Source organism: Pterocles gutturalis, unplaced genomic scaffold (assembly GCF_000699245.1).
Source record: "Pterocles gutturalis isolate BGI_N339 unplaced genomic scaffold, ASM69924v1 scaffold3001, whole genome shotgun sequence".
NCBI classification, from domain to species: Eukaryota; Metazoa; Chordata; class Aves; order Pterocliformes; family Pteroclidae; genus Pterocles; species Pterocles gutturalis.
Window position 1 is genome coordinate 18,504 of NW_010102732.1, and position 17,741 is coordinate 36,244.

At 48.7% G+C, this 17,741-nt stretch overlaps 1 protein-coding gene across 2 annotated transcripts in view; it reads left to right on the plus strand.

Moving 5' to 3' along the window:
- The window catches only part of PLCB2 (phospholipase C, beta 2), a 40,157-nt gene that overhangs the window by 9,469 nt on the left and 12,947 nt on the right, over positions 1-17,741 (plus strand). For both annotated transcript variants that reach the window (XM_010086384.1, XM_010086385.1), the window contains exons 4-18: positions 4,484-4,624; positions 5,079-5,158; positions 5,757-5,810; positions 8,228-8,303; positions 8,893-8,993; positions 9,537-9,703; positions 9,901-10,047; positions 10,352-10,509; positions 12,349-12,431; positions 12,835-12,919; positions 13,787-13,958; positions 14,655-14,752; positions 15,251-15,347; positions 16,387-16,471; positions 16,884-17,008. In XM_010086384.1, coding sequence (XP_010084686.1) covers positions 4,484-4,624; positions 5,079-5,158; positions 5,757-5,810; positions 8,228-8,303; positions 8,893-8,993; positions 9,537-9,703; positions 9,901-10,047; positions 10,352-10,509; positions 12,349-12,431; positions 12,835-12,919; positions 13,787-13,958; positions 14,655-14,752; positions 15,251-15,347; positions 16,387-16,471; positions 16,884-17,008 — 1,669 coding nt within the window. The remainder of the gene's footprint in view (positions 1-4,483; positions 4,625-5,078; positions 5,159-5,756; positions 5,811-8,227; positions 8,304-8,892; positions 8,994-9,536; positions 9,704-9,900; positions 10,048-10,351; positions 10,510-12,348; positions 12,432-12,834; positions 12,920-13,786; positions 13,959-14,654; positions 14,753-15,250; positions 15,348-16,386; positions 16,472-16,883; positions 17,009-17,741) is intronic.

Below are 17,741 nucleotides of genomic sequence, written 5' to 3' on the forward strand. Positions count from 1 at the left end.
CCTCCCATGACCTCTTCTATGCATGTGCAGGTCTCCCCATCTCGCCCCCTTCGCTTTAGTTTCTTGGAGAGCTACTCGCTGTTCTGCAGGGTTTTTTCTTGATGGAAATTTCTTTTGAGAGACAGGGCAGAGTGAACTTTGGTGCATGTTTAGGAGTAATAAAGATAAGAATTAGCAGGGACTAACGTAAACGAGACAAGATAAAAAGCTATTGAAGGTAGTTCAGCAGCATGCTGAAGCAAATCAGGATGTTATTTACAATGCAGTTCTGTATTTTTGTTTCAGGAACAGGGAACAATAAGGGCTGCTCCGTTTTGTTTTTTTCTGATGCACCGAGACCCCAGAACACTGTCAGGGAATGTAGTAATCAGGACCAAAATACACAATGTTTTCAGCCAGGCTGCTGGGCTGTTGGCCTCATCTTGGGCTTTGTTTAGACATTTCGGCAGGCATTGGCTTTGAAACAAGCATAATTTTTCATAAAAACAGAAGTTGTGTTTTCTAACTGTCATAATTATGAACCAGTTTCATCCTCCACTCGCGTTGTGTTGTTATTGAGCCCAGAGGAGCAGGCTCTGAAATGAACATGCCCAAGGGAGAAGCTCATACCAAGGTGTTTCACACATCATATTTTGAGATGATGAAGTAGGAGCGAGTGGTGTTTAGGAGCCAGGAATGCAGGGAGCATTCCCCTTGCGCTGGGGCTGAGCAGGGACTGTAAACAGCTCGTGGGTGGTCAGTCCTTCTGCTGCATCGCAGGGGAAGGTGGCAGCTCGGGGCCGAGCATCATCTCCGCCCTGCGCTGTGATCCAGCAATGGGCGTGAGCGCAGGGGCAACAAACAGTGTCTGATGGTCAGGCTTCCAAGTGAAAGAGTGATCACAAGGAGCCCCGTGGAGACAAACGAATACAGGTGTGTGCAAGAGAAAAGCAAGTAGAAGCCTGGGGCTTGCACAGGATTTTATAAAGAGTGGAGCAGGGGCTGAGCAAGGAACCAGTCGCATCCGAATAATGGCCTTTTGCCAGGCTGCACCCTTCCTCCGCCTCTTCCACCTCTCCCCAGCGTGAGCTCGTAGGCCAGCGGGACAGAAGCCACTGGGGATGCACAGTCTGCATCTCTCTCTCGCAGTCTGTTCCTGCTCAGCTCCACAATGCCACGGGTTATTTTGTGCCGTGTGAATCTGCGTGCTGCTGCATTTTCCGGTTCCTTTAGATAAGACAGCAATGAGAGCTGAGAGTGCTTCATCTGCGTATGTTTGTTCTGCCTCGTCTCGCTGAGATGCTTGGCGCAGCGTCGGGCTGGTCCCTGCGGTGCAGCCGGTGCAGGACAGCCCTCCCCGCTCCGCAGCGATCGCTCATTGCTGAATAATCGCGATGCAGCAGCGCTGCTAACCGGGGCGTGAGCACTACCTGCGGAGCCAAAGGCGTTTGAATAATTGTTGGAGCTCCTTTTCCCTTCTGGCAACCAAACAAGACCTGTCTTCTCCAAAAGAGAAGGCTTGTTGTCAAGTCCTGGCATCACGTAGTGTTCCATGAGATGCAGAATTGTCAGAGTGTGTGCAGCTGTGGCCGAACCCAGCTGGATTCGGCTGTGTGGCGTTTCAGGTGGGGAAGGGACTGTCCCTCTCCCTCTCTTGTGTTAGGCCTGGCTCTTTGTTTATATTTGCATGAGAATTTGCTTTTCTCTGGACTCTGCATCTGGTTTGTACAGATCAGGATTTTAGAGAAATCAGGAGGGTGGGAAGTGAAATGCAAGCTGGATCTGTGTTTCAGCCGCTCTGCCGGTGGGCTGTTTTCTGTTTGTTTGGGAGGTTTTTTAAGTCGACTGGCTAAGCATGTTCCCTTCCTCTGGTTTGCACAGCTAGTACCGTTGTCCTGCTTTTCACATAGCAACTCCTATTGTCCCTTTGGCCACCCGCAGCGTGACACTGGGTAATCCCGTAGTGAGGCTGCAATACAGGTGCTAAAGGCGAACAGGTTATGAAAGAGCCAAGACACGGCGTCAGGTTCAGTGCTCTTGGACTCTGCTCCTCTCTCACCATCTTCATTCAGTGTTACACCAACATCGCCGTGTTTATCCCGTGAGCGAGATAATCCCCATGTAAAGCAGGCAGCACAGAGAAAGCAACGTGCTCAAGGCCAGGCAGGAACTCAGTGGCTGGGAAACTAGGACCCAGTTTAGATCGCCAGCAAGATCAGCCTTTCCCCTCCCTGTTGCAGTTTGCTTCTCCTGAAATGAGCTATCAACTTCACCGAGGTGTTAGGGCGTGTGGTGAGTTAATGCTGATAGAGGGCATGGCATACAGCAAGCTGCACGGGCTAAGGCCGACCCTGAACAGCAGCTTCCGAGGAGGTGAGCAGCTATCGGGGCATTATGGTCTGGCGGAGCACAGCTAGATAAAGGCAGAAGCTCTGATGCAGCCTCAGTTTGTGAACCAAAACATCTGCTGGGCGCCAGGCGACAGCAGCCTGCAGAGAAGGAAGGGCTGGGAGGAGCCGATTTGTAACAAATACAGGAAACGAGTTCAGCATAAACCACAAGTTCTCTATTGTCTTAGCTTCGTATGATTTACAACACCAGAGGTAAGGAAGCTGAACAAATGCCAGTGGGTTTGCAAGATGAAGTTAAATTTGAAGTTCAAATCCTAACACTTTGCTACTTGTAATGAAAAGTTAAGCTCCATCAAGAAGTTGCTATGAGTGTGGAGAGGAGGTGTGGGTACGTGGGTGCTGCTCACTTCTGCAAAGAAAAGTTGCTCACAAAGCAAAATGAGGCATTTTAGAAATTCCCTAACTGTTAGAAAAGAGGCACATCTTCTGGGTGGCTGACTGCCTTCCCCCTTCTTTCCCTCCAAATTCTCTTGGATTGTACCGTTTTCAGAGTTACCCTGCAGAGAGTTGCTTTTATGAAGTGAGAGACAGCAGTGGGGTGATCTTGTGTTATAATCCAGCCCACCCTGTTTTTCCTAAAGATGCCTGTTTGCTACAGATGTGTCAAAATTGCAAATGCTCCAGAAATTTGGAAAAAATGCAGTGGAAAAAATCTGCAGAGTTCCTTATAAAATATCTGTGCAGCTCTGCGTGTGACACTGTGCAGGCACGTGAGGCTGCCTGAAGCTGAGCTGTTGCAGAGTGTCTGCTATTACAGCCCAATGTAGAGAGAAAATTCTGGGGCAGAAATGGAATTGCTTCCATTGGAATAGCTGTGGGATGCAAACAGATGGCTGTGTCAGGGTTTTTGGTTGGTTTGGGCTAAATTGAGATCCATGGAAGGCTCAGGTCGGGGAGTTCGCTTTCTTCAACTTGTAAAGATCCAGAGGTTGTCCAGTTAGTAGCAGCTTAACAAGTCACTACACATGAGCTGAACTGCAGAGACTGGCTTTGCATGTGCTCTGAGTTTATAGCAAACACAAAGGTAAAGCGTTTAGCTACAACCTCTTTTGCTGAAGTTGAAACACGGTAACTCAACCATGTGTCTGCCGGTAGATTCGGGCATCCAGCGAGAGCTCCGACTCCAGCTCGAGTTCAACGTCTGAGCCTGACCCGCTCTGCTAACAACCCCTGAGGGTGATTTCTGCTGTTAGTTTCTGAGGGAGCCAGTGCTCTGGCAGCCTCCCTGTTTGCTCTGACAGGGATTTATCCTGTGCTTTAGGTAATGAATTGCTGCGCTTTATTCCAGGCCACGGGAATTTTATCCTTTCGTTATCAACAGCGCCTGTCAGTCCAACTCCAGCATACCTTGGCTTAGTGACGCCTTATGTGGGAATGCAGCAAATGTTAAATAATTTAAAGGGATTCTATAAATACTTTCATATGGTGGTGAAATCCAAGTATGACTAATCGGCTGAGCCTTATACTTAACAAAACAGATCTCTGGTGAGCCATTACTGTAGGATACTGCAATTGCTGTGGAAAAAACCACTACTAGAAACTTACAGCTAGCAGAAAAGGTGACTTGGAGGGAGAGAGCCCATCCCTCCAGTAGCCAGGTCTAAAGCTGGCAGACCTTCTGGGTCCCAAACAACATCGTTCTTGTGGTGAGGGAGGTATGTCAAAAGATACCACACTGATCCCACAGGCCTTCTCAGCACGTGTTCTGACAGACAGATGGCTACAGTAACCTGGGCACACACCTCTGGTATGAGCAGGCCAAATACTCATCTGGCTGCACGTTCAGGTTGGAGTGTCAGAAGGAAATTCTTTACGAGCAGTCTCCAACATTTACTCTTTCAGACCAAACCAGGATGTTTGTGCAGTGATGTTAGTCACCATGGTTTGTTCCATGGAGGATCCAGGTGATGCAGGCTCCAGAATAGAGATGAAAAATTAGGAAAGACAAGGAAAGAAAGAACAGATTAAACAACTTTTCAGCCCTTGAAAAGCTTGCTGTGAATTTGGGCCAGTGTTTGGATTGGGTCCTGGTTTTTTCAGGTGCAGTTTGCCTCACTCTCCCTTCTTCCCCATCTGTTGTGTTTCTTTTGCAGTGCCAGAAGCTCCGAGAGGTTTTTAACTTGGATTACCCTCACAGCACCTTCCTGCTTAAGACTCTGACGATCGTATCTGGCCCTGACATGGTGGACCTCACGTTCCATAACTTTGTGTCCTACAAGGAGAATGTTGGCAAGGTATCGGGTCCTGAGGGCAAGGAAACATTGGGAAACACTGAGGATTGGGGCAGTGAGGGGGGAGAGGGGAAGGCAGGGGACTGAACCTTCCCAATGGTACTGGCAGAGCTATAACCAAGCAGGTTTATGTTCCAGTAAGGTGTGGTACGTCCATAGTTCTAGAAATTTCTGCCCTGCATGGAGAAGGACCAGTGGAAGAAATTTAGTATGTAGTTTTTGGCTTTCATGAGCTTTGTATGGATAAACAGACAGCTGAGAAGACTCAGGGAAAAGTTTCAACTGCTAGCATGTATAGGCAGTAGGAGCGTGATAGAGCCAAGCCCAGGGCGCAGTTGTTGGGTTTTGTAGCCCAGCGGTATCAGGACAGGTCCGTGCCCTTCCAGTGTTTGCTGCTGTGTACTTCTTGGTGCCGTTCCATAACGTCCAACTGCCTCTGTCTCATGTTTGTCCCTAGAGCTGGGCTGAGGATATTATGGCCATTGTTCGGAATCCCCTCACGTACAACGCTTCTCGGTACACCTTCCTAGAGAAAATGTAAGTGATTTCTGACAAATGTCCTCTGAAACATTCCTGTCCATACGAGAAGGAAAAGGCTTCTTAGCATCCAGGTCCTTTGGCAGCCCCCCAAACCAGTCCTGTGTCAGCTCAGGAGCCCCCGGGCGAGGTGGGGGTTGGTAGTCGGGCAGTATGTTGCATGAGGACTGACGGGCACAGAAGTGCTTGAGGCAGTCAGACACACACGTGGTATGAGACAGACTGAAGTTCTGAGCCTCCAGTGTGTCTCCCGCCACAGTCACAGCACTCACCCCAGCAAAGCGCTGCCTCTTCTCCTGGGCTCTGCCATGTTTGGGTGGCAGCCTGGGATCACTGCGGAACGCTAAACAATAGGAGAGATCATTATCTCCTATCTGTATCGTGTGTTTCAGAGGAATTTTTCTGATATCGAAGCTCTTAGAATTTGCCTGTTTCTCCTTCCCCAGAGACAGGAACAGGTTCTATCCGAGGTTAAGCTGACGGTCTGTAGGACCCTGATTTTCAGTTAACTTTGATTGTTTTCCCAATTGCGTATTTCTTCTTACGTAATAGGATCTTCAAGATTGTGCATTTTCATGATCTTGTGTTTTTTTCACAGCCTGGTGAAGCTGAAGATGCAGCTTAATGCAGAGGGAAAGATTCCCGTCAGGAAGTGAGTATGGATACTTGTTGTAGTGTGTGTTCAGTCAGGCTGAAGGCAGAGCAGCCAGACGGTTGCCCAGTGGCTTCAGCTCCTGCTCTTTCTGCACCTAAGAGGTAGGGATCATTCCCTCTGCATTCAGGCCATGAAAGGACTCCTGCTGGAGGAAGGGCCTGGGATGTAATTTGGGTCTGGAAAAGGGGCCATTTGTGGCCTTCATCTGCAGCAAGAAATTGCCGTAAGCAGCCATGGATTTTACTTCCTGGCTGTTGCCAAGAGATAATCAACAAACCAAGCAACTTCAGTAAAATTCTGATCACAGAGCGTTTTGCAAACCTGAGTTGAAGGGTGGATGAGGCGTAGGACTCATTTCACCTTTCATGGGAGTGCTGTGTTTGGAGAGCTTTTGCAGCAGGGGTCCGTTGCTTTACTCTGGGTAAAGAGTATGAGAGGGAAGCAGCCTTTGAGCACAGACCTCTGGGCCAATGTTGATGTTGGTTTGAGTACAGAACAGCGGAGACTTGCCCCTCACTGTCCCCAGGGTTGGCCTTGTGCATCAGGGTAGGACTGCCATTTGAATAAGCCAAGGCTGCCTTGCTGAAGCAAAGACCAGCCTGTTTCTCCTCCCCTGCACTGCATGGCTTGATTCTAGAATTGATTTTGTGCTACTTGGTGTCTTCCCCAGTAAAATCACTCCTGACTGTTCCTATGGCTCCTCCATGTTGATTCAACTCATAGAGTGCCAAATGTTGAATTCCCTTTTGGGTGCATAAATGATCTTTTGTTTTAAGAATAGGGACCTGCAGATAGTGCCTTTGTGGGTATTCCCTGGGAAGTCTGGAACCACTCTGCTTCTGGGTTCATGCAGTGTTAGGCATGGCAAGAGGCAAGTGCTAATCACCTGTAATAAATGTGCTGCCTGCTGGGTGTTATATTGCATTACCATCCTGGATTAAGTCTGTGCTGGCTAATTGGGCTCCTGGATGGTTGATCGTTATCCAACAATAAACTTTTTTTGTTGTTTGTTTTCTAAACCACCAACCAGCAGAATTGCATTCTGCCAGAAAACAGTGTATGCATCAAAGGGCTTTTAAAAATGTATAGCTCTGTAGTGAATAACTCCCACTAGGGAAGAGTACTTGGGATCGGTCTTTAACACCAAGCAAGGTGGCACGACTGCAGAGAGCAAACAGCTTATTCTTCTGAAATTAGCTAGAAAAAACATCTGATACAGGCTGTACCTCTCTTCAGTGCTCTGCTCTGTCTTTCTTGCAGAGTGGTAAAAGTGTTTTTCTGTGTAAAGTATTAGATGATTAAACAGTCCAGATGAAGAGCCAGATTTATAAAAATATTCGGCATCTCCAGGTGCAGGTATTATTAAGGCTTTCAAAACTCCATGTGTTTATTGTTCTGAGAATTCCACCGCCTTTCTCCTTAGACATTTAAATCCCTTTTGAATCATAACAAGGCTGCTGCAATTTTTGCCTTGCAAAGGGCAGCTTGGGAACCAGTGCGCATGGAGTTTGCATAACTCTGCTGCAGCTCCCACTGAACGCTTTTCCACCTGTCAGCGCATTTGGCACTTTTTGTTCCCCTTTTTGTCTGTGAGCACCTGTGATGCCAGGAGCTTAATAGAGCCGATATCTAAATTTATCCACGGAGGAGGCCTCACTGCTGCTGACTGGGAGAGTTCAGCCATTGTTACTATCCCGTAGTGCAGCGAAGGGGCTGCTTTAAGCTGAAGGCTTGGCCCAGGGAATTCTGCCCTGCAGACTGGTACCCAGCTTTCTGAATTGCAGTGAGCTTTGGTTTCCGCAGCAGCAGACTTCTGTACTTCCATCATGTCGTTTCTTTGCCTGTGTAATGAGTTTGTTCCTTGAATTCATGGAAAAGCCTTTGGTTCCTGAAGATTTTGCCCTCTTTCAAATCAACAAATGCGCACAGTGTTTGTTTGCTTTTTTTGAATGTTGTCTTGACTACAGAGTTATTCCTTGCTAATGCCAGCTACCACATGGGAGAGTGTCTTGTGGAGGGAACTGTCCTGGGGAATTTGTGGCACGAGGCCCACTACCGCGGGGGCCACCTCCAAGGGGGCAGGGGAAGGACAGTGAAGAGGAATTTTGAGACTAAGCTGGTTCAGTTCAGTGACAAGGCTCTTACAGAGTCTGCACCAGAAACATAGAACTGCTGTGTTAAGCCAGCAGTCAAAAAGTTCACTGTAGGTTTAGAAGACTTGGGACATCAGCTACTCCCTTGGAGAAACACTGTCTGTCTTCTCTGGTTCATGTTTACAGTCCTCTTGTTAGTCTCCTTTACTGTGCATGCTGAGTGTCTTGCACCCTGGCTGCAGCTCCCAGCTGCCCAAACCCAGGCTTTCTGGCTTCACCCCTCTTACATTGCAGTGATTTCTTTTTTCCCCGTCTGGTCAGTATTTTTCAGATGTTTCCTGCAGACAGGAAGAGGGTGGAAGCAGCATTAAGTGCTTGTCATCTTCCAAAGGGCAAGGTAAGGGTTTTGCTAGGCAGACAAAGGTCTCGCGAGTTTGAGAATAATCTTTTTGCCTACCCTGACTGTGATGCCCTTGGCTATGAAAAAATCATCAGCCCAAAAGCTCTTAGCTGCTCTGAAGCCTTTCCGTTACCACTAGCTGCCATGCCTTAGCTGCATGCCCGCTAGGATCAGTTCTGGCTGTTCGTATTGCGGTGACGCTTGCCACTCCATCACTTGCACTATGGGGCGCAAGCAGCAGCACGTTCCCTTCCGCCTGTTTCACTCTCGGCTCTTTGAAGCCCCAGACCTGACGGTTGATCTTGGTGCTTCTACCAACCCGCAGAGTACGATCAGCTCTGACAGCTCCTACCTCTGCGCCATGCTTTAGCTTTATACCGTCACCCAGGAGGCACCGAGGGACAGTGTAGATAGCTGTCTGTTCTGCCACAGGGCATTATGGTGCCCCTTCATTCCACCTGTTCTTCCCAGATGTTCCAGTCGCTTACCTGCGTTGTCACAAACAGGTGCTGGTCTGTGGGTGTTAGTGGCGAGGTGAAAGCCGTCAGGGGTTTGTGGTACTGACACCTCTTTATTGTATTCTCAGAATGATGCCATCAACCCAGAGGACTTCCCCGAGACAGTGTATAAAACCTTCCTCATGAATCTGTGTCCGCGGCCTGAGATTGATGAGATATTTACCTCGCAGTAAGTCTCCCGCAGGCCACAGCAGGGGACTCGATCTCTTGTGGCAAAAGACTGGCAAAAAGGAGGGGCGAGGGGATTTCAGGCTCTGTGGTTTGTCCGGTCTCAAGCCTTAGAAGGGCAGATACCCAGGCCCCAGACAAGGCCAGGCACAGTGCGAGAGCCATCGATCTTCACAGGTAGCCAGTGACCTTTTTTTCAAGTGGCTAAATCTGTGACTTCTTAAATGGACTTGATTTCATAGGGCAAGCGATTCAGTATGCTCTGAAATGTAGGTCCCTTTAGAGTTCAGGTCAGAGTCTCAGGATATGCTCTGTGCTTCCCTCAGCACAGCCTCTTCTCAGTGCTGAATTAGTTGGGAAGGAGAAAGGCCACAGTGGGAAGCATCATTTACAGGAAGAAATGTAGACAAAACAGAGTTTTGTGGGCCCAGGGAGGCAGACAGCCATTGCTAACCTGAGAAGGGAGCAAATTCTCATTTGAGAAAAGGTTTGCTGGGTAATGCACAGCCCTTACCTCTGCTCCTCTGCGATTCTCTCACCGCAGCCATTTGAAAGCAAAGCCCTACATGACCAAGGAGCACTTGGCAAAGTTCATCAACAAGAAGCAGCGAGACTCTCGCCTCAATGACATCCTGTTCCCACCAGCCAAACCTGAGCAGGTGCAGAGCCTGATAGAGAAGTATGAGCCCAGCGGGATTAACATCCAGAGAGGTGAGTCTGCTCAGCCCAAAAGGCTTGCTACGGAGGTGGTGTGAAAATAGCAGAGACCCTCGCACCTTGTGCTGCCCTGACTCCACCTGGGGAGCAACCGGCTGCATTCTCCCAAGCCCCTGTGTTGCGGTGCACTGGCAAGGAGGTGTCAGGACCGTTTTGTTTCGGTACTAACACCAGCTTTGTTTTCCCTGTAGGGCAGTTGTCTCCAGAGGGGATGGTCTGGTTTCTCTGCGGCCCTGAGAACAATGTGATAGCACTGGACAAACTGGTGCTGTACCAGGACATGACCCAGCCACTCTCACACTACTTCATCAATTCCTCCCACAACACGTATTTAACAGGTAGGGGTGGTTCTGAGCCTGCCTGGGCTCCAACGCGCGGGTACCCCCACGGGGATGGAGGGACGATACCGACAATCTGTGTCTGCCCTGAAGTTTGGAGGGCTGAGGGCTGTGATGCACCCTGAGGGGCTTGGCACTGAGATGCTGTGTAAGAACGAGAAATGTCACCATGTGACCGAAACAGTCTTGTCTGTGTGCCACATGCACCTGCTCAAGGGTGGCAGAGAGTTCCCTTGCTCCAGTTTGGGCAGAAAGTGTCCCCTGTGAGTAACTAATGTCGAGCCTCCCTCCTGCTCTCCTCCAGCTGGTCAGTTTTCTGGTATCTCCTCTCCCGAAATGTATCGCCAGACCCTGCTGGCTGGCTGCCGCTGCGTGGAGCTGGATTGCTGGAAGGGCCGTCCCCCAGATGAGGAGCCGATCATCACTCACGGCTTCACCATGACAACTGAGATTCTCTTCAAGGTACGGAAAGAGTTTTCTCCACACGTGCTTTCCCCGGCTTGGTTTTTGACTGGTCTCTGAGGAGGCTGAGGGCAAAGACGTCTGAGAGGAAAAGGTTGATGGCAAGATAACAAGTGAATGAATGCGTAGATAGAATGAAAGGTGAAAAAATATGCAATAGGTTGGTGTTCGTGTACATTTTTGGACTGGGAGGAGGAGAAGAGAGGTTGTTGGCTGGATGGAGATGACTGAGAGGGAGATGCAGGCAGTCGGGTAGAAGCGATGGACAGACGGCTGGGAAGGTGTGGCTGCATAGCAAGATGGGTGTATGGACAGAAAGTTGCACAGTGATGGTGGGTTTATGGATGGATGCACATCAGAGAAACAAACAAGATGGCTTTTAGAAAACAAACAGTTAAAACGAGTTTATCTTCTAAGTGGTCTGCAGTAGGTTTGTGTGCCTTACAGCCTTCTGTGGTGGTGCTTTGGAGGAATAGGTTTTAGTTACTTCCCAACCACCTGAGTGTGTGGAATGTGTTCAGTGGAGCAACTGCCCTTCAGCAAGCTGGGCAGATGGTTTTCCTGAGGATTCAGCTGCCAGGCTTCAGAATCACAGTCCAAAGCCTTCCTCTCCCTGGGAAATTTAGGACATTGAACCACAGAAGTTACAAACAGCTTGCAGGTTAAAAATCAGTTTATCATGTTTTTTCTGCACTCCTTTACACAGCTGCTGCTAAGAGGCAGAGGCACTTTATATTATTTTTAAAGCTATTTATTCTTATTCCATATCTTCCCCCCTGTTCCCACACTTCACTGTTACAAAAATATTTATGTGGGGGGAAAAAAAAAATGCCAGTCCTTAAGATCAGAGGTATGCTCATATTCAGTGTTGGTAATTCCCCAAATCCTGCAGTACCACTGCGGCTTTTTGCACAGCAGTTCAGTACGGATAGGAGAAAGAACGGCAGCTGTAGCTGCTGTAATTGCAGAGTTCTGCTAAAGCCAGTGACTGTACCTCAAGGAAATTATAACCTGTGAACACAGCGTGTGCCCAGGTTTTAGTTTTACATAATTCGTGGATCTTTCCCTCCACATCTCTCTCCCTTTTCTCCCATTGCCTGTGGCCGCTTAGTAGCTTTTTCTGTAGCTTCTCCTCCTCTGGACCTCTCGGGATTCTGCGATAGAAAATCCAAGTTATCTGTGGAGGAGCAGCTCTGGCAGCCTCCCTGTGTGCTCAGAGCATGGCTGAACCAGGATTTTGGGGGGAGCAGTGGAAAGTTTGTGGCAGTTTAACAGGGGCTTGGGGAAAATATGAATTTTTTTTTTCTTACATCACTAGTGCTGAGACTGTTTCCATGGTGTTTGCATTTGAAATGTCAGTACTGCTGGTTACTGAACATTCCAGTTTTCTCTGCTGCTAGACAGAAGGATTTTATAAGCAGGTGAAATGAGAGAAAATTGGATGGGTTTAGAAGTAAGTATAAATAGGGTTTGAAGCAGCTTAATCCAGTGCTACATACACCTTCCTCTGCCAATTCAAAGTGCAGGTGGCAATGGCTTGCCTCACTGAGCTACATAACAAAAATAAGACCTCATATTCTTACATCGTCAGCTTCATTTTTATGCAAGCTATTGAGTTTAGCTGCATGTTGTATCCTCTGGAGCTGGACATCTGGACAGGTATGAAAAAGAAGACATTTCTGACTTTCTTACTGGGAGAAGATGAGTTACTCTAAGGAGGACCCTCTGACAGTGATCGTTTTGGAGCTCTGAAACCTGGGGTCCGTTCAGTGGGAGGTGGGCTGCACGGCTCTTGTCAGGGAGTGCTGATCCTTGCTCTGACCATTGCTTCTCCTTTAGGATGCCATTGAGGCCATTGCAGAAAGTGCTTTTAAAACATCTCTCTACCCTGTCATCCTGTCCTTCGAGAACCACGTGGACTCGTGAGTATCTGCTGATTGGGGACCAGAAGTGGGAGGGTTGTGTTCGCTGTTGTGTAGAGCAGAAGGTTTGCAGGCAAGGGCTGCTGGGTTTTCCAGCCTGGACTGAAATGAAACAGCAGTTGAGATTTGTGAAGCAGCTGGAGGTGGGTCAGAGCTGGAGAGTGAGCCATAAGCTGCAGGGTGAGAGTGACCACAGTTGTGCAGCCTTTTAGCTCGGGATGGCAGAGTGAGCAAATGGGACAGGCCTGGGAAGGGACTTCAAAAGCTGGGTAGCTGTCTGAGTGAAGGCCAGAGATGGTTTTCTGGGTGGAGTACATGAATCTCGAGATGGTTGCTCATGCTAAGCTCTGGATTTGGGCATCTGTTTTCCCGTTCACTCCTGCTTGATCTCTTTGTTCGTTAGGCCGAAGCAGCAGGCGAAGATGGCTGAGTATTGCCGAACGATATTTGGAGATATGCTGCTGACAGAGCCGCTGGAAAAATACCCTGTAAGTGGAAGCTGGGGAAGGGGGCTGGTGGAGAGGGATTTCTGAAAAAGTGGTTGCCCTTGGTGCTAGGAAGAGAGCACAACAGATGCAAGGACGGTGAAAGAGATGAGGAGGCCCTGAACAAATAAGCCTGAGTCACAGGGATGAGCAACACAGTGAGTGGGAGGAAGACCCCTCAGTCGCAGAGGTTTTCCTGAGCGCTTGCCTGACTCTGACTCTTCAGAAGAGCTGAAAGGAAGCAGGGAGCAAACCAGCAGTTGCCCCCTGTCCAGATGAGTGTCCTTGTCCAGGAAACAGGGAGAAACGGAGGGTGTGTGAGGAGAAAGAGCTCAGGGTATTAGCTACGTTATGAGTTGGTGTCCGTGCAGGGAGTGTAGGTCAAGAAGCAGTCTGAGTCACACGTCCTTGTCTTGAGCCACCTACTCTGGGATCTTTTTTTCAAACCTGCTGCAGGCAAGGTGTTTAAATATGGCCTGAGTGCTGATCTAGGGCTGAGGCTCTGGGGTAATGAGAGAAGTGGGTGGCATGTGAAAGCCAGAGGTGTGTGGATGGCTTCAGGACACGTAGATGGTTTTTAGCTGTGGTGCAGGATGGGGGGCTGGGAACAGCATGGCATGTGCAGGCAGCAGCATGCGAGAGGGCTGAGAGGTACAAAATGCTTGGCTGAAACTGGAGCTGAAGTCTTAGAAAAAAGTCACATATAGTGGGATATGCTGGCAGTTGGAAAAATTAAAGTACGTAGTGGGTAAGAGATGTGTTGGTGCACCAGTAAATAGCCAGGGGAGTGCTACTGGAAGGGACAGGAGAGATGAGGGTTTGAATTCTGTCTCTGTGATGAAAATTCACTATTAAGTTTGTCTGTTGCAGCTGAAGCCAGGAGTTCCTTTGCCAAGTCCTAAGGATCTCTTAGGCAAAATCTTGATTAAGAACAAAAAGAAACAATCTGTATCTGGGAAGAGGCAGAACTCTTTGAAGAAAGGGAGGAATGTGGAACCAGAAGTTATCGAGCAGCCAGCCCCTATGGATGCTGAAGATACTGGTATGTCCGAAGGGGAAATGGGACTAGTACAGCTAGATGAGCAAGTCTGGCCCCCTGGACACCTTCCAAATCACCCATACTAGCTTGAGGGAAGCCAGTACTAGTCATTAATTCAGTCGTCTCAAGACGTAGCATAAGCTTGGAAGAGAAATTAAATCTTCAGAATATTTTCAAACACTTCATTCCAACCAGAAGAGACAATCAACTTATGCCCTGCCCCTGGGTCAACTCTTCTGCCTACTCTGAGGCATACGGCTGCAGGGGTTGGTAATTCATGGCTGTACACTGCCTGTTGGTTTGGTGGAGGGGTGGATAATTTTGTGATGCTTGTAGCTCTCTGATAACCACAAATGCACGATGGCCTAGTTCTTCACCGTGAAGTTCCTGAAGGTTTGTAGATCCTTCAGCCCCAGTCTCCAGGCTGTCACCTCTTGGGGTTCAGGGAACCTATGGTAGAACAATGAATCTTCAGTCCCTGTCATGGCAGGAGCACATGAATACGAGGGAAGCCTGCAGGAGGAATGATTTGGTCTCTTGAGTGTGCTAGCTCATACTGGGATTTGGCTAATAAAATCGCCTGATTCTTCCACTTCCTGTTCCTGCATGACTCTCTTGTGAGGTTTTGCAGAGCTCTCCATTGCTAGCAATCTGCAGTGTCTTGTCTCAGTGTCCTACTGACGTGGGCTGTGTTCTTAGTCTGGGCAGGTGATGGGGTGGAAGAGGAGCCAGAGGAAGAGGATGAACATCTCGGAAACCTGGATGAAGAGGAAATTAAAAAGATGCAGTCTGATGAGGTACTGTCAGTGTTATTTCTGTTCCTTTTTGGGTTATTTTTTCTGGCCTCCAGTTTTCCCTGGGGCCCCATATTGAATAGACATGAACCCAAAAAACACAAAGGGGAATGAACTGTGCTATGAGCCATCGGGGGCTTTCCTTCCTCTACACGACACGACTTTTGCAGGAGAAACTGAATGAGAGAAATTATGTTGCAAGCTTAGACAATATGGCAGAGGAGTTCTTATTTCTGACTCTGCCTTTGATATTCTGCATGATTTGGAGATAACTGTGCCTTTGGGGTGTGTGGAGAAGCTTAGCCTTAATGTGATGAACGTTGTTACTGAAACATGAAGTGCTGCTGGTGAAGGGGGAAGGAGGAGATCAGTATTCCCTTGAATAAAAAAATCCATTTCCCATTTCCATCTCCTTAGTATCACTCAGAGAGGAGGGAAAACAATGTCCCAGGTCTCTGGGTCTCTTCATCTGTCTTCTCTTGGTTTTTGTTTTCTGCTCAGGGCACTGCTGGCTTGGAAGTGACAGCATACGAGGAGATGTCCAGCCTCGTTAATTACATACAGCCTATCAAATTTGACTCCTTCGAAGTCTCTGCCCGTAAGTCCAACTCAGTCCTTTCAGGATCCCAAGTATTTCCATTCAGCCAGGAGAGCAGTGCTTTTAGATGCTGCTGTTCTCCACCTGCCTTTGGGACTTGCTTTCACCCATTCTCTGTTGCGTTCTCTCTCTCCCACAACTTGTGGATGGTCTCAAGCACTTCTCTTCTGCCCTCCTCCCTGTAGTAAGGAATCAGTAAGGAGAAGGCAGGGATATGTCCCTGGGCAGCCTGTTCTAGTGGTTGGCAACCCTGCTCTCAGCATGGGGGTTCAAATTAGATGGTCTTTAAGGTCCTTTTCAACCCAGGCCATTCTATGATTCTGTGTCAGATACTGCTCCCAGTTATACAACTGAGGATGGAAAGAAACAGCCTAGAGGTCAGTGACATCTCTGTGGGTTTGTCCTGCTGCTTCTGAGGGCACGGTTGACCCCAGCTTTTCTTCATCTAGGTGTCTGGCCCTCCTATTCTGTGGTGATAGGACAGAGAAACATCTCAAGCACTGAAAATGCACGCACTTTCTTCATACACAATAGGTTCCTCTAAACAGTTCCCACATTTGGGTCTAGCTTGGAGTGAGCTGGTTTGATTGATGAAAGACAGACAAGAAAAAAGAGGGGAATGAAGAAGGGGAAACTTGACAAAATAAAACACTTTGTGCAAGACTTTATTTGGATTCACTTGGAACTAAAACTCCAGGCGGGAGCTATCCTCCAAGTATCACTGAAATCCAGGAAGAGATGGGCAAAATTCTTGCCATTTAAGCTTTGTGAGCCAATCCTGGCTGCACTTCATGAAGTCCCTGTCCTGTAGTGCACCACCATTGTCTCCCTGGTAAACATGAGTCACCTTTTATGGAGCACTGATCTTCAGCCCCTTTTCAAGGGACCAGAGGAAGGTAAATTGCCTTGATGGAAAACAGGACCTGGCAGAAAGCGGGAGTAAACAGGCCAAATGCTTCTTGGGTCCAATGGTCCCCACACACAGCATGGGGGCTGGTCACACCTTTCTTCTAAATCCTTTCTTCTCTTCTCCTTCTAGAGAAGAACCGGAGTTACGTCATCTCTTCCTTCACGGAGTTGAAGGCTTATGATCTACTAACCAAGTTCCCCGTGCAGTTTGTAGAGTATCCTTTTGGCAACCTCTGTCCAGCATCGCTGGTTGTGTGGAACATGACAGAGCTCACCTGAAGCTTGGGTGAGGCTGAGGCATGTCTGACTGGCTTCTGGCTTCAGAATCTGGCAAACTCTTCATCAGAGATAAAAGGGGTGCAGGTGGGACAGGGGATCTTCCAGGGTGGCTTGGGGGCTGTTCAGAGATTCTTGGGAGGAGGCATCCTGCTGTGCCAGATGCTTGTCCTTGAGTGGAAAGGGTGTGGTGAAGGAGGCTGTTGTTGCAAGGGCCTCTCTCACTTCTTGTTGGGAAGGCTCTGAGCCTTTGGTAGCAGAGCTTAAACAGTTTTCATCATGTGGATGTATGAGCTAGCCCCAGGGGACACAAGGAGCGCTCCAGACTTGTTTCCAATAGAGCAACTGTAGATACAACAAGCGACAGATGAGCCGGATTTACCCCAAAGGCACCCGGATGGACTCCTCCAATTACATGCCCCAGATGTTCTGGAACGTCGGCTGTCAGATGGTGGCACTCAACTTCCAGACCATGGGTGAGTGTCCCCGTGTCCTCCAGCTTCCGAGTGGGTGAGGCTGTGTGCTCATGTTCACAGTCTCCTCCTTCGCTGCTGTTTCCTACCACTGCTGTTTCCCTGAATGCGTAAATTCCGTGTTCCTTTTCCCAAAGTGTTGTCCTTCGGCTCCCTCTCCCACAGACCAAAAGCACTTTCCGGGGCCCAGCACAAACCGGGCGTGCAGCTCCTCTGCTCTTGTGCACACCACACGTACAGGGACTTGCTGTCATCCAGCGTCTGGGTGCCATCGCTGGCTGTCCTGTAACATAATGTCAGACTAAATAACCTGGACGAAAGCATCAGAGGCTCCCACCTCCCCTGAGCTGCTTCCTTTTCTGTGAGGCAGCAGGCAGAGCTGCAGGACTGGCCTGGCTGTGCTGTTATTTCCAGTGTTTTGACCTGAACAGGGAAGAAGGGACTTTTCTTGGTGCACAACCAGCATGAGAAGGAGACAAAAAAAACCTCCAGAGAAAGGTGTTCTTTACCCCTCTTCCTTCCTCCGTGCCTTATGTATAGAGAGTGTAGGAGACCAGCTGTAGCATCAGTAGGAGAAAAAAAGAAGTACCTTTAAAAGGGAGAAAGTGAGAGATGGGTTATGGAGAGGATAATGTATTGAAGACAGGTGCAGAAACCACAGGACAGTGTGCTCAAGAGAAGTGGCAGACAAGAAGATGGACTGAGAGGAGGCCTGAAATGAAAGGGGGAAAGAGCG